This window comes from Chiloscyllium plagiosum, unplaced genomic scaffold (genome assembly GCF_037043375.1).
Source record: "Chiloscyllium plagiosum isolate Xiang-an unplaced genomic scaffold, Cpla_swu_hap1 HiC_scaffold_34, whole genome shotgun sequence".
In the NCBI taxonomy this organism is placed as follows: domain Eukaryota; kingdom Metazoa; phylum Chordata; class Chondrichthyes; order Orectolobiformes; family Hemiscylliidae; genus Chiloscyllium; species Chiloscyllium plagiosum.
The window spans coordinates 12,541,685-12,560,367 of NW_028270172.1; the positions used below are offsets into that span (position 1 = coordinate 12,541,685).

Genomic DNA, 18,683 nt, shown 5'->3' on the forward strand with positions numbered 1-18,683 from the left:
CCATTCTGCAAAAAAACAAACATAGTTGATGCCCACAAAATCACTGCTGAGCCCATGTCAGTTTTTCTGACCTACTGAGATTAGGGGCCACAAAGGAGATGAACTTGAATTTATGGAGCATTTTTGATGTTTGCAAGTAATGTCCCCAGGTTCTTTAGAGAAGTATTACAAGACAAAGGTCACATGAGCTCAGATGGCCAAAAGCTTGGTCACACTGGTAGTTTCATGAGGAAAAGAAAATACCAAAAAAAAGGTGTTGGGAGGAGAACCTAAAGCTCAGAGGCCAGGCAACTGAAAGGATGGTCACCAATGGTGAAATGATTGAAATCAAAGAAGCGCGAGAGGCCAGATATTTTTGGTGGGTTACTGAGACTAAGGAGGATTACAGTGATAAGTAAGGGCAAAGCAATAGTGGATATAAAACAGGACAAGAACTTTAAAATCAAGGCAGTTGCTTGACCAGAAGCCAACATAAGTCAGTGAGTGTAGGGATGAAAGATAAGCAGGAATTTGTTTGAATTAAGACATAAACAGCAGATTTTTAGATGGCCTCACGTGTAGAGAGTCGAATGTGGAGGAACAGTCAGGTTTGGAGGTATTGCAGGGAGGAATGACAAATGTCAGCAAAATGATAACAATGGTCTATTAAGCCAGTGCTGACTCCTATCAACAACACTCCAAGAATACTGGGACTTCTCTGGCAATCAACAATGAAAACCAAGCACCACACAAATGAAAATACACCCGAAGGTGGTGTTTTCAACCTTCCGACTATGCTTCTTGCAGTTATGCATGTAGAGGGTCCAAATGCAGGGACATTTCAAGACTCTAATACTAGACTTGTGCCAAAGACCCAAATCAGACAGAAAGGAAGTCAGGCAGCAAGACATAGAGGATTGAAAAGTAAAGCCCCAAAGTACCAACCTTATGGCACAGCAGATCTTTAAGGCTGTTTTAAAATATTTATAAAAATTTAAGCTGAGATGTGATGCAATTCAGGCTGACACCAAAAAAAAAATAAATTTACAATTACGTGGAGCCTTTCATGATCACAGGTTGTCCTAAAGTGCCTTATAACGAAAGAAATGCTTCTGAATTATAGTCATCAGTAAACAGCAACACACAAATACAGGTAATTCTCCTATAACGCCATAATTGTGTTCCAGCGAAACTTGTGATTGATTGTCTTCTGACTGTTTCTTGGGGTTGGTTTAAAAAGATATCCAGTTTTTGCTGCTTTGTCCTTTCTCTTCTGTCTTGAAGAAGCTGTTCATAGGATGCCAGATGATATCTGATCAAACGAACTTCTACCCTGCTGCATTCTGCATTGTAATCGTTGTCCTCTAACAGCTGCAACTACCTCTCAATTTCCCTCAGTATCGAAGACTAAAGAGAAGTGGAAAGCTCTTGTTGTGCTGCATCCTGGATTTTTCTTTTTCATTTCCTGCTTCCACTTCCCCCTCAAGAATACTCTTGTTTCGGTTCTGTTCGCCGAGCTGGGAATTTGTGTTGCAGTCATTTCGTCCCCTGTCTAGGTGACATCCTCAGTGCTTGGGAGCCTCCTGTGAAGCGCTTCTGTAATGTTTCCTCCGGCATTTATAGTAGTTTGTCTCTGCCGCTTCCGGTTATCAGTTCCAGCTGTCCTCTGAAGTGGCCGGTATATTGGGTCCAGGTCAATGTGTTTATTGATAGAAAGAATCTGTGGATGAGTGCCATGCCTCTAGGAATTCCCTGGCTGTTCTTTGTTTGGCTTGTCCTATAATAGTAGTGTTGTCCCAGTCGAACTCATGTTGCTTGTCATCTGCGTGTGTGGCTACTAAGGATAGCTGGTCGTGTCGTTTTGTGGTGTTCATGGATACGGATCGTTAGCTGTCTTCCTGTTTGTCCTATGTAGTGTTTTGTGCAGTCCTTGCATGGGACTTTGTACACTACGGTGGTTTTGCTCATACTGGGTATCGAATCCTTTGTCCTGGTGAGTTGCTGTCTGAGAGTGGTAGGGAGCGGGGTTGGGGGTGGACATGGTTTGGGGGGCGGTGTTGGGGTGGGCGAGAGCTTACGTGCGGTGTGCTCTGCTAGTCTCCTGAACGGAGAGCAGACTTAATAGAAAACTCCAAGCCCCAGAGGAAGGGCACTGAATTGATTAACTGAATAATTAATTATCTGAACGAAATAGTGCCCACCCATCTTGTTCGGATAATCGAGGTTCCCCTGTACAGGTAAGCGTTCTCGAAAATATCATTCCCTAATTCTTCATCGATGTTATAGCCAAATCACACTGCCGAAACATGCTTTATACTAGAAGTACATTTGGACCATTTAGGCCTGTTGAGTCTGCTCTGCTAATCCTTATGATCATTAGATTAGATTAGATTCCCTGCAGTTTGGAAACAGGCCCTTTGGCCCAACAGGTCCACACCGACCTTCTGAAGAGTAACCCACCCAGACCCATTTCCCTCTGACTAATGCAGCTAATACTATGGGCAATTTAGCCTGACCAATTCACCTGACCTGCACATCTTTGGACTGTGGGAGGAATCCCACACAGACATGGGGCAAATGTGCAAACTCCACACAAACAGTCATCCAAGGTAGGAATCGAACCCGGGTCCCTGGTGCTGTGCGGCAACAATGCTAACCACTGAGCCACCGTGCCACCCCTGATCATCTACCTCAATGGCTTTTCCCCACACTATCCCCAAATTCCATTGAAGGCAGCATGTCTCAATGACTACCACCCAGTGGCCCTAACTTCGATGGTCATGAAGTGCTTTGAAAGGCTGGTCATGGATTTAATCATCTCCAGCTTCCCCACTACTCTTGACCCACTCCAATTTGCCTATCGGACCAACAGATCCCCATCAGATGCCATATCACTTGCCCTTCACTCTTTCCTAGAACATCTTGACACCAAGAACAGCTACGTAAGAATCCTACTCATTGACTACAGTTCAGCCTTCTATACTATTATCCCCTTGAGACTGATTACTAAACTTCGTGATCTTGGACTAAGCTCCACTCTCTGCAACTGGATCCTCAGTTTCCTGACCCACAGGCCACAATCAGTGAAGACTGGGGACAATATTTCATCCTCACTAACACTCAACACTGGAGCCCCCCAGGGATACTGTATACCATAACTGCATTGACAAATACCAGACTAATGCCATTTACCACCACGTCGGATCTCAGATGGTGACGAAACAGACTACTGACAGGAGGTGGAAGATCTGGAAAAATGGTGCACTGAGAACAACCTAGCTCTCAATGCTGGCAAAACCAAGGAACTCATTATTGACTTTCAGCGGGATGTTACTCATGCCCCCCCTACATATTAACAGAACAGAGATGGAACGAGTGGAGTGTCAAGCTCCTGGGAGTGGTCATGCACAACAAGCTTTCTTGGACTCTTCATGTGGACGCACTGGTAACAAAGGCTCTTCTTCCTCAGGCAGCTGAGGAAATTTCGCATGACAGTGAATTGCCAACTTTTATATGTGCAGCATCAAGAGCATTCTGTCAGGATGTATCACTACCTGGTATGACAAGTGTACTATTCAAGATCGGAGACGGTTACAGAGTGGTGAAATCGGCCCGGACAATCACAAAGGCCAACCTCCCATCTACAGAATCCATCTACCAGGCCCGCTGTCAAGGAAAGACCGCCAGTATTCTCAAATATCCATCCTACCCTGGCAATGCTTTTCTACATCCTCTACCATTGGGGAGAAGGTATAGATGCCTGAACACACACACCAGCCGGTTTTGTAACAGTTTCTACCCTACTGTTGTTAGGATACTGAATGGACTCACAAACTCTTAACATTTGCCTGTACCTGTGTTTTTGTTTTTGCTGCTGTTTACCTATTATTTACTTATCTATGCTACTTAACTCTGTGATCTACCTGTATTGCTTGCAAGTCAAAGCTTTTCACTGCGCCTCGGTACATGTGATAATACATTCAATTAAATTCCTTTAGATCACTGGAATTTTGAAATTTGTCAAACTCTGAACATACTCAGTGATTGAGTTTCCATAGGACTCTGGGGTAGAAAATTCCAAAGATTCATAACCCGTTGAATTCTCCTCAAATAAGACATTTGCCTCTGCGATCTGTGCCAAAATGCTAGCACCAAGTGTTCCAAATAGTAAAGTTGCTAAAAGTTCAAGACGCATTTATCTTATTGTAAGAACGTTTCCTCATTTCTGTCACATCCCATGCTATGATGTCAGAAACCTGTCTATATGAAAATTAGACAAATGTGGAAAAACAGATTTTACATTTCATCTTAAATTAAAATGATGTACTTACCTACTGCACTTTCTAAATTTGTCTCTCCAGAATCGATAGATTTAATGTGATTCTGAAAACAAACCAACATGCAAAGGTCATGTTGCGATATTTTAAAATGTGTAGTCTTCATTATTTTTGCAACAAACACAGAAGAAACGTATATAATTTAACAGGCAAAAATCTATCAATCCTAAAAATTATTTATTTCACAAACTTTTGACCTTGGATATTACATACACTTCCTGTCAATGCTTTCAGCAGCTATGATGCTCAATGCAGAAGATAATTTCCTTTTTCAAGTCTCGTCTTATTCCATACTAACAGTGACAAGTGTTGGAGCTCCTATGTGAACATTAACTGGCAAAAATGAGGAAATATGGAAAATAAACAAACCTAATTGCCATAACCTGGGATATCTGGAGCTGCAAGGTGTGAATGCAATGTCAGGATCTATAAACAGTGCCCTTATTTGAAACTCTAAAAATAAATCTGTGACCTAAATTATTTTTTGGAAATAAGAGTCATAGAGTTGGTGAGGCCTCTTCTGGAATACTGTGTATAGTTCTAGTTGCCCTTGCTCAAAAAAGATCTACAAGAATGTTGCCAGAAATAGAAGGTCTGAGTTATAAGGATAGGTGACAAATCTATGACTCGGAAAAGGACAGCCAGTGAACAATGGCAAACATTTCATAAAAAAGCTCATGACTCAGACCAAAGATAAATCCTAGTGAAGATGATTCTCGGAAGGGGTTAAATCAACCACGGTTAACCGGGAAATTAAGCACATTATCAAACTGAAAGAGAAATATACAATGTGGCAAAGTGATAAATCAGAGGAATGGGGAAGTTTTAAATGTCAACAAAGGATGACCCAAAATAAAAAAAGGGAAAAAATAAACTAGCAAGGGCAAACTAGCAAGTACCATAAATCCAGTAAAAACTTCTTCAAATAAATAAGGAAAAGAAATATAAACGTTATCACTGGCCTCTTAGACAGCAAGAGTTAGTGAAATGAGAATGGTGAGCTAGGAAATGGCGGAGGAGTTGAACAAATACTTTGTACCAGTCTTCAGAGCAGAAGCTACTAATCGCATCACAAACATACAAAATAACGAAGGGGCTAAAGGGACTAAAGTGGAGGCTGGCGGGGAGCAGGAAATAAACACAATAACTATTACTCGAGGAAAAGTATGAGGGGAAATAATGGGGCCAATAAGACCCTTGGACTTGATGGGCTGCATCTAAGAATTTTAAAGGAAGTAGGAGCAGAGATATTGGATACATTGTTGTAATCTTCAAGAATCCAAAGACTCTGGAAAACTTGCAGAGGATCGGAAAACTGCCAAAATAACACCTTATATGTAATTTATGAAACCAAAAGGAAAGTGAGGAATAAAGGTTACTAAAGGCCAGTTAGCTTAACATCTGTTTGTAGTGATTATAATGAGGTCAGCCATATGGACCTCATAAAATATGAGTTCCTTGATTGGGACTGTTGACCTCATCCAATCAGGCAGCACTGGCTGACAAATATCCCTACCCTTCCTGATCCCTGTCCTCCCCTTCACTGTTTGATCACACAGCATTGCCCTTTGATGTGAAGGGCACTGCTTGTCACTGGCCACTTGGGTGTTTCCTTTCTTCCTGTGGTGGAAATTGAATAAAGATTCGTGCACCTTGTGTCTCTCACTGTGTCTCACACCTACACACACACAACATGGGTGCTAGGGAAAAAATAAGCACAACCACAGTTAGGCGGTAGTGTGGGGGTTTTAAAGAAAGAAAAAGAAAAAAAAAGAAAAAAATAAACAAGAATGTCAGAGGTTTTGTTCACTCTGAGAGCTGGCTCTGAGGGAGCTGGGTCAGTGTGTGTATGTGCAAGGACTCTCCTCCTTGACTGTGTCTGAGAGGAAGGGGACTGTCCGTGGACCAGCTGCTCCACATCCAGAGAGCTCCAAGAAGAAGGAAGGAAGAAAAAAAATTAAAAATTTTTCAAAATCCCTACTCTTCCTTTCACTTTTTTGATCACGCAGCATTACCCTTTGACGAGAAGGGCATTGCTTGTCACTGGCCACCCTGGTATTTCCTTTCTTGGTGTAAATTGAATAAAGATTTGTACAATGTTGTCTTTCATTGTGTCTCACACCTGCACATACACAAAAAAGATTAAAAAAGAGAAAAAAAGAAAAAAGGAAAAAAAAAACAGATTTGCCCTTTTTAGTTTTAAAAAAATATATAACAGGAGTGTCAGAAGTTCTCTTCACCCAGGTGGCTCTGAGGAAGTCGGACCAGTGTCAAGCACTATGAACGTGTAAATAAAGGGTAACTTGATGAAGGGATACTATCCTCAGTGGAGTTATTACAGTGGCAGTGAGAGAAAAAAACTCTTCTGAAGAAATTCATTCGCACCAGTCATCTTTGAGTTGGGATAAGCATTGCTAGCATCATGTACTAGGCTAGTATCTAGAAGAGTGCACACCTTGTAAAGTCCACCTACATCTGGTTTGGAAGTTAAATTGCTTAGCAGCATTCAAATCAGAACCAACCAAAAAAATAATCTGGTTAAATGGTCACCTGGTTCTAACGGAAGTCGATACCCGTGTGGCTGTTTCAGTTATCGCAGAACCAGTCTTTAACAAAACTCACTCTGGACTCCAACCCTTATGTTTGGGCAAAACTTCGGCTGGACTGAGAACCTATCATGGGAAACCTTTACAGATTAAGGATTCAACTTCTGTTCTAGTCTCTTATGAGAAGCGGCTGGCTCAGTTACAAATGATTGAAGTAAAAGGCTCGGGCCCAAGCTTGATGGGACAAAATTGGTTCTGAAAGATCTACTGAGAGTCTCTCAACATTTTTCAATTAGAAAATGTCTGCCTGAATAAAGTCATAATTAAATATCTGGAGGTTTTGCAGGATAGTCTAGGGACTATCAATGGAGCTAAGGCCACTTTACATGTTGCCTAGGGAGCAATTGCACAGTTCAGCAAGGCCCACCCAGTGTAAATTGCCTTATGGACTGAATTAGAGGCAGAAATCAGAAGGATGAATGGTGAAGGAATCCTCAATCTAGCCCAGTTTATGGAATGGGCAGCACCGGTCGTACCAATTGTGAAGCCTGACAGATCAGTTTGCCTTTTCTGGAGTTTTTAAACAAATGGTAAACCACTTTTAGGTGGATAAAAACACAATCTCTCACATAGACTATATGCAAAGTAGATGGGGGGGGAGGGGGGTGCACTTCACAAAACTGGACTGGAGCCATTCATAATTGTGATCATTACTGATAAGGGTTTGTACCAACACAATGGCTTACCACTTGGGTTATTGTCAGCCTGCGCAATCTTTTAGCAGATGGAGAACATTCTCCAGGTGGAGGTGGTGCAGGTGGAGAACATTTTCCAGGTGGAGGTGGTGCAGGTGGAGAATATTTTCCAGGTGGAGAACATTGCTGATGAAGGGCTTTTGCCCGAAACGTCGATGTTCCTGCTACTCGAATGTTGCCTAAGCTGCTGTACTTTTCCAGCACCGCACTCTTGACTCTAATCTCCAGCATCTGCAGTCCTCACTTTCGCCAAACATTTTATAAGGTCTACCCCTAGTCGCCACTGATCTAAATGACCTGCTAATAACAGGGAACACCAATAAGGATCACTTAGAGAATTTGGACATAGTCCTTAAATGTTTTCCCCAAACAGATGCAAGCCTTAGAAAGGGAAAATATGTTCCAGGCACCCCAAAGGGTGAATAGTCAAATTCTTTACCCCAAGGTAGGGGAGTCCAAAACCAGAGGGCATATATTTAAGGTGAGAGGGGAAAGATTTAAAAGGGCCCTCGGGGAAACTTTTTCACGCAAAAAGTGGCGCCTGTATGGAATGAGCTGCCAGAGGAAGTGATGGTGGCTGGTACAATTACAACATTTCAAAGGGATCTGGATGGGTATATGAATAGGAAAGGTTTAGAGGGAAATGGGACTAAATTAGGTTAGGATATCTGGTTGGCATAGACAAGTTAGACCGAAGGGTCTATTTCTGAGCTGGACATCTCTAATACTCATGCTACAAGAGTTGACAAGACCCGATTACACCAATTGGAAGATAAAGTGAGGGCAATAAAAGATGCCCTGGCTCTCACACCTATACTGGAGCTTAAGTCTTTTCTTGAACTGATGAATTATTATGGAAAGTTAATGCATAATCTGGCTTCCATCCTGTCACCGTTGCATCAACTCTTAAGAAAAGGTCAGCCTTGGAAATGGCCATGAAGCTAAGATGTAGCCTTCAGCAAACTGAAGAGACAGCTATCATCCTCTAAGATGTTGACATCTATATCCCAAAAGAGATCTGGTATTGGCATGCGATGCCTCCCTGTATGGCATTGGGATAGTATTAGGTCATAGGTCGCCCAATGGAGAGTAACGCCCAATAGCATATACATCCAGGACTTCGGCTAATGCAGAGCATAAATGCGCTAAGGTAGAGAAGGAAGGGTTGGCAGTCATATTTGGAGTTAGAAAGTTCCACCAACAGCTTTTTGGTCATCAATTTGTAATTATAATGACCACAAACCCCTGTTGACCTACCTAAAGACGACAAGGCAGTACCTTAGGCTGAGTTCAGCAATTGGATCTGATACTAACAGCGTATAATTAGAAGTTGGTACACCATCTGGGAGGCCAAGTAACAAATACAAATGCATTGAGCTGCCTCCTGCTGGCGGATACACCATTCATGGTACCGCCACTGAAACAGTTTGTAATAGTTTTACATTTTCTGGACAATCTCACCCTTTGAACGTAGAAAGATCCGTTTCTGGCAAAACAGAAACAGTTGGTGGTGATGGGGGAAACCAAAGGACTGTCACATCAGAACTGAAAACCTTTTTTGACCTGGAGAGACCAGATCACAATAGAAGACAGTATATTATTATGGGGTGCAACAGTGATCATCCTGAGCAAAGGTTACCACCAGATACTGACTGAACTTCACCAGGGTCATTTGGGGTTTCCAAAATGAAGATGCTGGTGAGATGTTATATGGGGTGGCCAGGCTTGGATGCACACATAGCAGCATTGGTGATGCAGTGCCCAGAGTGCCAAAAAGGACAAAAGGTATTGCCAGCAGCTCCCCACATTTGTGGGAATGGCCTTAATTACACGCCAACTATGCAGGTCCTTTCAGCGGCTCAATGTTTTTAGTCATTGTGGACACCCACTAAAAATGGCTGGACGTGCGTAGAGTTCATTCATCAAATACAGTGTCGACAATAAAAAAAAGCGTGCATCTTTTGCAATACACGGACTCTTGGAAGTGTTGGTCACAGATAACGGGCCCTTCTTTACCAGCAGGGAATTTGAGTATTTCATAAATTTCAACGGTATTTGACATATAAGGACAGCTCCAGACCATCCATCATCCAATTGTCTGGCAGAAGAGCAGTCCAAACTTTGAAGGCAGTCTGAAAGAAACAGTCCACAAACTGTCCCAGCTCCTGTTTGATTATAGAATCACCCCTATTGCAACAACAGGGTTAGCTCCAGCAGACTCCACATCAGGCTAAATCTTACCTTCCCAGACCTGGAGTGAAACAGCATCAGGATCACCAATGTTGGACATAACACTCTGCTAAGAAAGAAAGACCGTTTTCTTCATGCGTTGACGAAAGGTGCAAAGTCACAAACAGGGCAGGAGCAAAATGTGCATGGCTCCTCAACTAGCCTTCCAACTATTCTGGAATCCGGGAGTTCTCCCTCTTTGGTCAAGCATTGACGATACCTCGGAATTTGAGATGGACATGACGGATGTTGCCCCCTCAACGCCTTTGTCACGTGATAAGGAAAATTAATTTCTTCCAAGAATTTCCAGGCACACAAAGTGAGATACTGTGCGTTACATAGTGCCCTTATCAGAGGCAGAGCTCGAGAAACCTGATCCAGTGCTAAAATGCCCAGGGGGAGCTACAACAAAAAAAAAGAACCAGCCTACATCCTTGGAGCTGGAAGGGGAGAGATATAGTGATTGTAACGAGGTCAGCCAAGTAGATTTCATACGAGTTCCCTGACTGGGGCTGCTAATTTGGGGTGGCATGATGGCTCAGTGGTTAGCACTGCTGCTTCACAGCATCAGGGACCCAGGTTGAATTCCCGCCTTGGGCGACTGTGTGAAGTTTGCACATTCTCCCAATATCTGCATGGGTTTCCTCCGGGTGCTCCAGTTTCCTCCCACAATCCAAAGATGTGCAGGTAAGGTGAATTGGCCATGCTAAATTGCCCATGGTATTAGGTGCATTAGTCAGGGGTAAATATAAGGTAGGGGAATGGGTCTGGGTGGGTTACTTTTCGGAGGGTCGGTGTGGACTTATTGGGCCGAAGGGCCTGATTCCATACTGTACAGAATCTAATCTAATCTGGTCCAATCAGGGACCCTGCCTGACAGATATGAACAGCAGCATCAGAGATTCTGTTCATTCTGACAGCCGCCTCTGAGGAAGCTAGAATCTCCATGTTTAAATAAAGGGAGATTTGGTGAAATGATACTGGCCTCCATGCATTCATTTCAAGGGAATATGTGTTTGGTTATGGCATCCCATTGGAAGTGGCAGAAATAACAGCATAAGATTCTCTGAATGTGGAGGCTGGTTGTGTGGCAAATGCAGACCAGAAGGGACCCTCTCCCTGCTGTGGGAGGGAAGAGAAAGAGTGAGGGTTGATGCATGGGAGAATGGATGGTCAAGGCCCCCAAGGTAGCAGGGAATCTTCAATTGAGGAAACAGGTGGATATTTCTGAGGCCCACCTGCAGAAAGTGGCATCAGAGCAGATGTTATGGAAACAGAGAAAATGAGAGAATGGAATGGAGACCTTACAGGTAGCATGCCTTGAGGATGATACTCAAGGTAACTGTGGGAGTTAATGGGTTTGCAATGGATATTAATGACCAGTCTATCCACAGAAATGGAAACAGGTGTCGAGGAAGGGAAGGAAGGATTCAGAGATGGACCAAGTTAAGTTGAGATCAGGGTGGAAATTGGAAGCAAAATTGATAAATTCTTCCTGTTCCAAATGAGAGAGGGAAGCAGTACTGATGGTGTCATCGATATACCAGAGAAAGAGTATTGGGTGAGGGCCAATTAGGATTGAGACAAGGAATGTTCCACATACCCAACAAAGAGAGAGGCATAACTGGCACCCATGCTGATACCTGTTTGATCTGAGGAAAGTGAGAGGATTTAAAGAAGAAGTTGTTCAAACTGATGATGAGCTCAGCCAGGTGAAAAATGGTGGTGGTGAATGCAAACAGTTCAGGCCTTTTTACCAGGAAGAAGCGGAGAGCCCTCAGACCATCCTGCACATATAAAGGGACTGTATGGCCATGGTGAAGAGGAGGCAGCTGGTGTCTGTGAACTGGAAATTTTGAAACTGACATAAAGCATCAAAAACATTATGGATGTAAGTGGGTAGGGACTGGACAAGGAGAGAAAAAAATCAAGACGAGGTAGAAAGAAATAAGTTCCATGGGGGCAGGAACAGATGTAAACAATGGGTCAACCCAGGCAGGCCTGTCTGTGGATTTTGGGGAGAAGGCAGAGGCAGCTGTACATGGTTCGGGCAGTATGAGCTTGGAGGCAGGTGGGGGGTGGGGGATCCCCAGATGAGATGAAATTGGTGACAGCAATGGACACACTGGCCTGATGCTTGATTGTGTGGTCACAGTCGAGGAGGAGGTATCTGAGAGCTGGCATTCAGCTTCCACAATGTAAAGGTCAGTATACCCTAGACAACAACAGCACCATCCTTGCTGGCCGACTTGGATCTGAGAGCACGGAGTGCAGTCAGAGGGAGATATTTTCAAAAACATGAGGGGAAGTAGAAAAATCGATCTGACTGATGTAATGTCAGCATTACATCAGAGCGGCACGGTGGCAGTGTTAGCAGGTTCGATTCCAGCCTCAGGCGACTGTCTGTGTGGAGTTTGCACGTTCTCCCTGTGTCTGTATGGATTTCCTCCGGGTGCTCCGTTTTCCTCCCAGAGATGTGCAGGTTAAGTGAATTGGCCATGCTAAATTGTCCATCGTGTTAGGTGCATTACTCAGGGGTAAATATAGGGGAATGGATCTGGGTGGGTTGCTCTTCGGAGGGTTGGTGTGGACTTGTTGGGCTGAAGGGCCTGTTTCCACACTGTTGGGAATCTAATCTAATGTCAACATTTCTTAATAACAGATTGAAATAACCAGACAGAGGACAATATCCCGTCACCAAGTAACCCTTTATTTGCTGTGCACAGTACACTGACTGTGGCCAGCCAACTCAGAGTCAGTCCCCTGAACTGAGGAGATTCTAAATCCACTGTTTATTTTTGTCAGTCAGGGCTCCCTGATTGGCCCAGGTTAATAACCACAATCAAGGACCTCATAGTCAACAAGGTTCACCTGGTTCCAATCACTGCACAGGTAAATGGCTAGAGGGAGGGATCCAAGTGGAGGACGATGTTGAAAGCTAGTGAAGGGGTCTGTGGGATAGGGAGAGGACTCCTGACCAAAGAAATGGGCACAGAAGCAGAGGTGAGGGATGAAGAAATCGATGGTATATTATGCAAGAAGTCATTGAGGTGGGGCGCAGAAGGAAAAAAAACTAAGACCTTTGCTGAGTACAGAAAGTTCAGTATCAAGAGAGTGACAGGTCAGAAAGAATAATAAATACATGACAAGAGGTAGGGTTAGAAGAAAGGATGAAGTCAGAGGGAAAAGGAGGGAAGGAAGGTTCCAGAGCAGCATAGGTATCTGCAAATAGTTGCAGCTTGGGGACCCTGCAGCCTCTATGACACAGCATCGAGCTCAATAACTTTAGAAATTGATTCTGTCCATTCATTTTTTTTTACCCATCCCCACACCCAGTCCCATGACAAGGACTGCTTTCAGCACAGCCAACCCTTTCTGATCTACTCTTAGTCCTATTATCACATGACTTGGGTTGTTTTCAATACAGTCTATCCATTCTCTCTTATTCCTATGCTCATTATTACTTATTCAGCTTCTCTTCTGTGCTGGCCTAATATCAATAATCCCCTTATTTACTTTCTCCTTTCATCTCTCTCTCTCTCGGCTCCATTTCCACCCATCTGCTCGTCTCCCTACCAGTCTGTCTGCACTATAAATACCCTTTTTCCTACCCTTCCAAACAAAGATCACTGGACTCAAATGTTAACTCTGCTTTTTCCCGACAGATGTTGCCTGACCAGCTGAGTTTTTCCAGCAATTTCTGATATGCAGCATCTGCAGATCTTTGTTTTATTGAACTAAAGAAGCTTGAGGACATTTTGAATTAAATATTCAGGTGGCTTGCAATCATATTTCCATTTTTTATGCAAAGTTGAGGATTTGCAACACAGTGACTGCAAAAGTAGAGAGTTTCTAAGTATTTATTAGGCACATAGTTAGACTTGAGCCTTCAGTATTTAAGTCCATTCAAAAATTCAGCATCATGTCATGGCCAATTAGTGAAGCTACTGTGAAAACTGCTGCAATACAATTAAACCAGATGATGACTTGCTCTCTATTAGTGAGTAGGAAATGGGATTGTAGTTGTGAAAATACTTAGATCAAATAGCATACCTTACAGCTGGCAAACGCGATTTACTTAGCACTTTATTTACATGTGCATGACAGCAAAGTCAACAAAGTCCATTATTAAAAAAGCTAACAAAAGGAAGCAGAACTCATGATAAACATTACAGCAACTTCACCCAATAAAAGCAAGGTTATGTCTCTCACAGAATGTAGTAACGGATAGTTACATCAAAATTATGTTAATAGAATCAATCCTAGTCACTCACAACAGTCCAGGCTTGACTGAGTCTGGAATTAAATAGTCATGCTCATTCTGAGGAGGAATAGTGGTGTCACTAAATGCCATGGAAGTTGTGCAGATCCATTAAAATGTCAGAAAGCAATCTGTACATTTTTATGGAGAAGCACCTAATAAGAGCAGCAATTATTATGACTGGAGGATGATAATTCATAACACTTTACAATAAAAAGATAAATTTTTGATTCATTCCTTATGAAAGAGCAGTCCTATGTTATGAACAAGTTCTGTTTTTTCCACTGTTTGTAAGTCGAATGTGAGCGTCGGAACAGATACGAGCTAATTAGTCCGCCTGTTCGTTAGGACGCAACATTGTACGTGAGTCTGATATTTGAAAATAATTTTTAAAAATGAGAAGCCAGAGATTGATTCGTAAGTAGGGGACGTTTGTAAGTCGGGCATTCGTAACCCGGGGACTTCCTATACTCTATTTCTTCAATAATGTAGAATGCAGTAATGCTTCTGAAGAACAGATCGATTGTTTATCTCATTTAGTATTTATGGGTTCTTGTTGTATATGAGTTGTTTTTTTTTTCATTTGACTGGGCTTCAAAAGTAAATGATTGATTGATTGATTCTGAATAGTATATGATAACCTGAGGATGTCATCAGGCATGATATTTAAATCCATGCTAATTCCTTTTATTGGAAAACAATTATGGCAATTAGTAATTCTTTACTTACAAGCAATGCTCCACAGCTGACAAGAAACTCTTCAGTGATAACCTGGGGTCTAAATATCTGAAAAATAGATTGTTCATGGTTCATGCCTCAGTAACACTATTTTTTAAAAACAGCATCTGCAAAATTTTATGCATCCTTAACACCATTGTGCTTAGCAGTACAGATCACATTACAGCTGTGGATTTGCCTCAGAGCTCAGATAAATTACTTTGTTTCAACTCCATGGGCCATTGAATACTGACACAAGCACCCCAAACCTTCTCAACCAGGATTGCTTTATCATATCCTATGTCAACGAGTTACCTTGCTACTGTTTGCCCCAGTGCCTTTGTGAGTGCGGGTTGAGTGTATTGGAGGGCTGAAGGGTGGGGATAATCTCGAAGGGGTGACCAATGCTAGGCCCAGGTGACTCCAAAGGAGGCCATCAGCTTGTCCGACTCCAGCCCATACAGCTGAAGCTGCTGGGTTTCCCACATGGTTTGGTCCTCCCTTCACTGCAGGTAACAACCCAAGTCTTTAAATGGTCAATAAACCCATTGGGACACGCATACATCGCCTACATTTCAGGCAGTGTGGGATAGGTAGGCAAGCAGAAGGCCACTTGATAGATTTTACCTACCTTCAAACCAACTAGTGGGGAGCATAAGATATAAATATAGAATATAAGAACTTGGAGCAGGAGTAGGCCATCTGGCCCTTTGAGCCTGTTCCACCGTTCAATAAGATTATGGCTGATTTTTTCATGGACTCAGCTCCACTTCCCTAACCTCTCACCGTAATACTTAATTCCTTCATTGTTAAAAAAAAACTATCTTACTTTAAAAACATTTATTGAAGTAGCATTCACTGGGCAAGAGATGCCATTGATTTACAACCCTCTGCATTTAGAGGTTCCTTCTCAATTCAGTCCTAAATCTGCTCCCCCTAATTTTGAGTCTAGATTAGAGTGGTGTTGGAAAAGCACAGCAGGTCAGGCAGCATCCGAGGAGAAGGAAAATCGACGCTTCGGGCAAAAGCCCTTCATCAGGAATAGAGCTAGTTTCACTTGCCAGTGGAAACATCCTCTCTACGTATATCTTATCTATCCCCTTCATAATTTTATATGTTTCTATAAGATCCCCCCATATTCTTCTAAATTCCAATGAATATAATCCCAGTCTACTCTGTCTCCTCATAACCCACACCCTCAACTCAGGAATCAACCTAGTGAACCTCTTCTGCACCCCCTCCAATTCCAGTACATCCTTTCTCAAGTAAGGAGACCAAAACTGCACGTAGTACTCCAGGTGTGGCCTCACCAGCACCTTATACAGCTGCTTTTAAACTCAATCCCTTTAGCAATGAAGGAGAAAATTCCATTTGCGCCTTCCTAATTATCTGTTGTACCTGCAGACCAACTTTTAGTGATTCATGCACCCAGGTCCCTTTGCATAGCAGCATGCTGCAATTTTTTTTTCCATTCAAGTAATAGTCCTTTTTACTGTTATTCCTACCAAAATGGATGACTTCCCATTTATTAACATTGTATTCCAACTGCCAGACCTTTGCCACTCACTTAAAGTATCTATGTTCCTCTGCCACTCATCCTAGTGTCATCTGCAAACTTTGAGAAACTTTGACACATGGTCCCCAATTCCAAATCATCTATGTAAATTGTCAATAATTGCAGTCCCAACACTGATCCCTGAGGCACACCATAGTTACTTATTGTCAACTAGAATAGCACTCATTTATCCCCATTCTTTGCTTCCTGTTAGTTAACCAATCCTCTATCCATGCTAATACTTTACTTGTAACGCCATGCATCTTTATCATGTGCAGCAGCCTCTTGTGTGGCACCTTGTCGAAGGCCTTTTGGAAATCTAGGTACACCACATCCACTGGGTCCCTGTTGTCCATCATGCTTGGAATGTCTTCATAGAATTCCAAAAGATTAGTTAAGCATGGCCTGCCTTTCATGTACCTATGCTGCATCTGCCCAATGGGACAATTTCTATCTAGATGCCTTGCTATTTTTTCCTTAACAGTAGACTTAAGCATCTTCCCCACTACAGAAGTTAAGCTAACTGGTCTATAATTCCCCAATTTTTATCTATCACCCTTTTTAAGCAATGGTGTCATATTTGCTGTTTTCCAATCTGCTGGAACTACCCCAGAGTCCAGCGAATTTTGGAATATTACCACAAGTGCACTTGCTATTTCTCCTGACAACTCTTTTAGTACCCTGGGAGGCATTCCATCAGGGCCAGGAGACTTGTCTATCCTTAGCTCCATTAGTTTGCCCAACACAACCTCTCCCGTGATGATTGTTTCGAGGTCTTCGCCTACCTTTGTTTCTTTGTCAATTACTGACATGTTATTAGTGTCCTCCACTGTGAAGACCTATACAAAATACCTATTCAATGCCTTAGCCATTTCATCATATCCCATGACTAAGTACCCCTCCCTTCTCATCCTCTAAAGGACCAACATTTACTTTAGCCACTCTTTTCATTTTATATGTTTATAGAAACATTTGCTATTTGTCTTTATATTCTGTGCTAGTTTTTTTTCATGTTCTACCTTTTTTTCTTTATAGCTCTTTTTGTGACTTTCTGTTGACCTTTAAAGCTTTCCCAATCTTCTAGTTTCCTGCTGATTTTGGCCACTTTGTATGCCTTCTCTTTTGATTTGATAGCCTTTCTTATTTCCACAGACACCTACGGCAGATTACCCCTTTTCTTACAGTCCTTCATTTTCACTGGAATATACTTTTGCTGAGCACTCTGAAAAATTACTTTGAAAGTCCTCCACTGCTCATCAACTGTCTTACCATAAAGTCTTTCTTTCCAGTCTACTTTAGCCAAGCCCTCCCTCATCCTATTGTAGGCTCCCTTGTTTAAGCACAGGACCATGGTACTGGATTTTATCTTCACACTCTCCATCTGTATTCTAAGTTCAACCATACTCCTTCCAAGACCATTCCGAATGTTGAAGTTTAGATTAGATTAGATTAGATTACTTACAGTGTGTAATGAGACAGTCATTAATTATTCCTGTCTCATTACACATAACCATATCTAAGATAGCTTGCTCTCTCGTCAGTTCCATTACATATGGTTCAAGAAAACTATCGTGGATATATTCAATGAATTCTTCCTCAAGGCGACCTTGACCGATGTGGTTCGACCAACTGACATGTAGATTAAAATCCCCCAAAGTAATTGCAATACCATTTTTACAGGTATTTGTTATTCCTTTGTTTATTGCCTGCCTCAATGTGATGTTGTTATTTGATGGCCTATAGACTATGCCTATCAGTGACATTTTCTTTTAGAATTTCTAATTTCCACCCAAATGGATTCAACCTTATTCTCCATAGAACCTATTCATTCTCTCAGCACCGACCTGATGTCATCCTTGAATATCAGAGCTACGCCATATCTCTTAGCTACCCGTCTGTCGTTCCGAACAGTCTGATACCCCGAGATATTTAACACGCAGTCGTGACCATCCTGTAATCATGTCTCTGTAATGGCTACTAAATCATATTCATTTGCGATGATTTGTGCCGTTAACTCATTGACCTTGTTACGAATGCTATGAGCATTCAGGTAAAGGGCCCTTATGCTAGTTTTCATTAGATTAGATTAGATTACATTACATTATAGTGTAGAAACAGGCCCTTCGGCCCAACAAGTCCACACCGACCCGCCGAAGCGAAACCCACCCATACCCCTACATTTACCCCTTACCTAACACTACGGGCAATTTAGCATGGCCAATTCACCTGACCCTGCACATCTTTTGGACTGTGGGAGGAAACCGGAGCACCCGGAGGAAACCCACGCAGACACGGGGAGAACGT

The 18,683-nt window shown here is 42.5% G+C and overlaps 1 protein-coding gene across 4 annotated transcripts in view; it reads right to left on the reverse strand.

Moving 5' to 3' along the window:
* ulk4 (unc-51 like kinase 4) overlaps positions 1–18,683 on the reverse strand; it is a 502,471-nt gene that overhangs the window by 272,405 nt on the left and 211,383 nt on the right. For all 4 annotated transcript variants that reach the window (XM_043719540.2, XM_043719541.2, XM_087978491.1 and 1 more), the window contains 2 exons: positions 14,837–14,893; positions 4,311–4,362 (listed from right to left, as the gene is read on the reverse strand). In XM_043719540.2, coding sequence (XP_043575475.2) covers positions 4,311–4,362; positions 14,837–14,893 — 109 coding nt within the window. The remainder of the gene's footprint in view (positions 1–4,310; positions 4,363–14,836; positions 14,894–18,683) is intronic.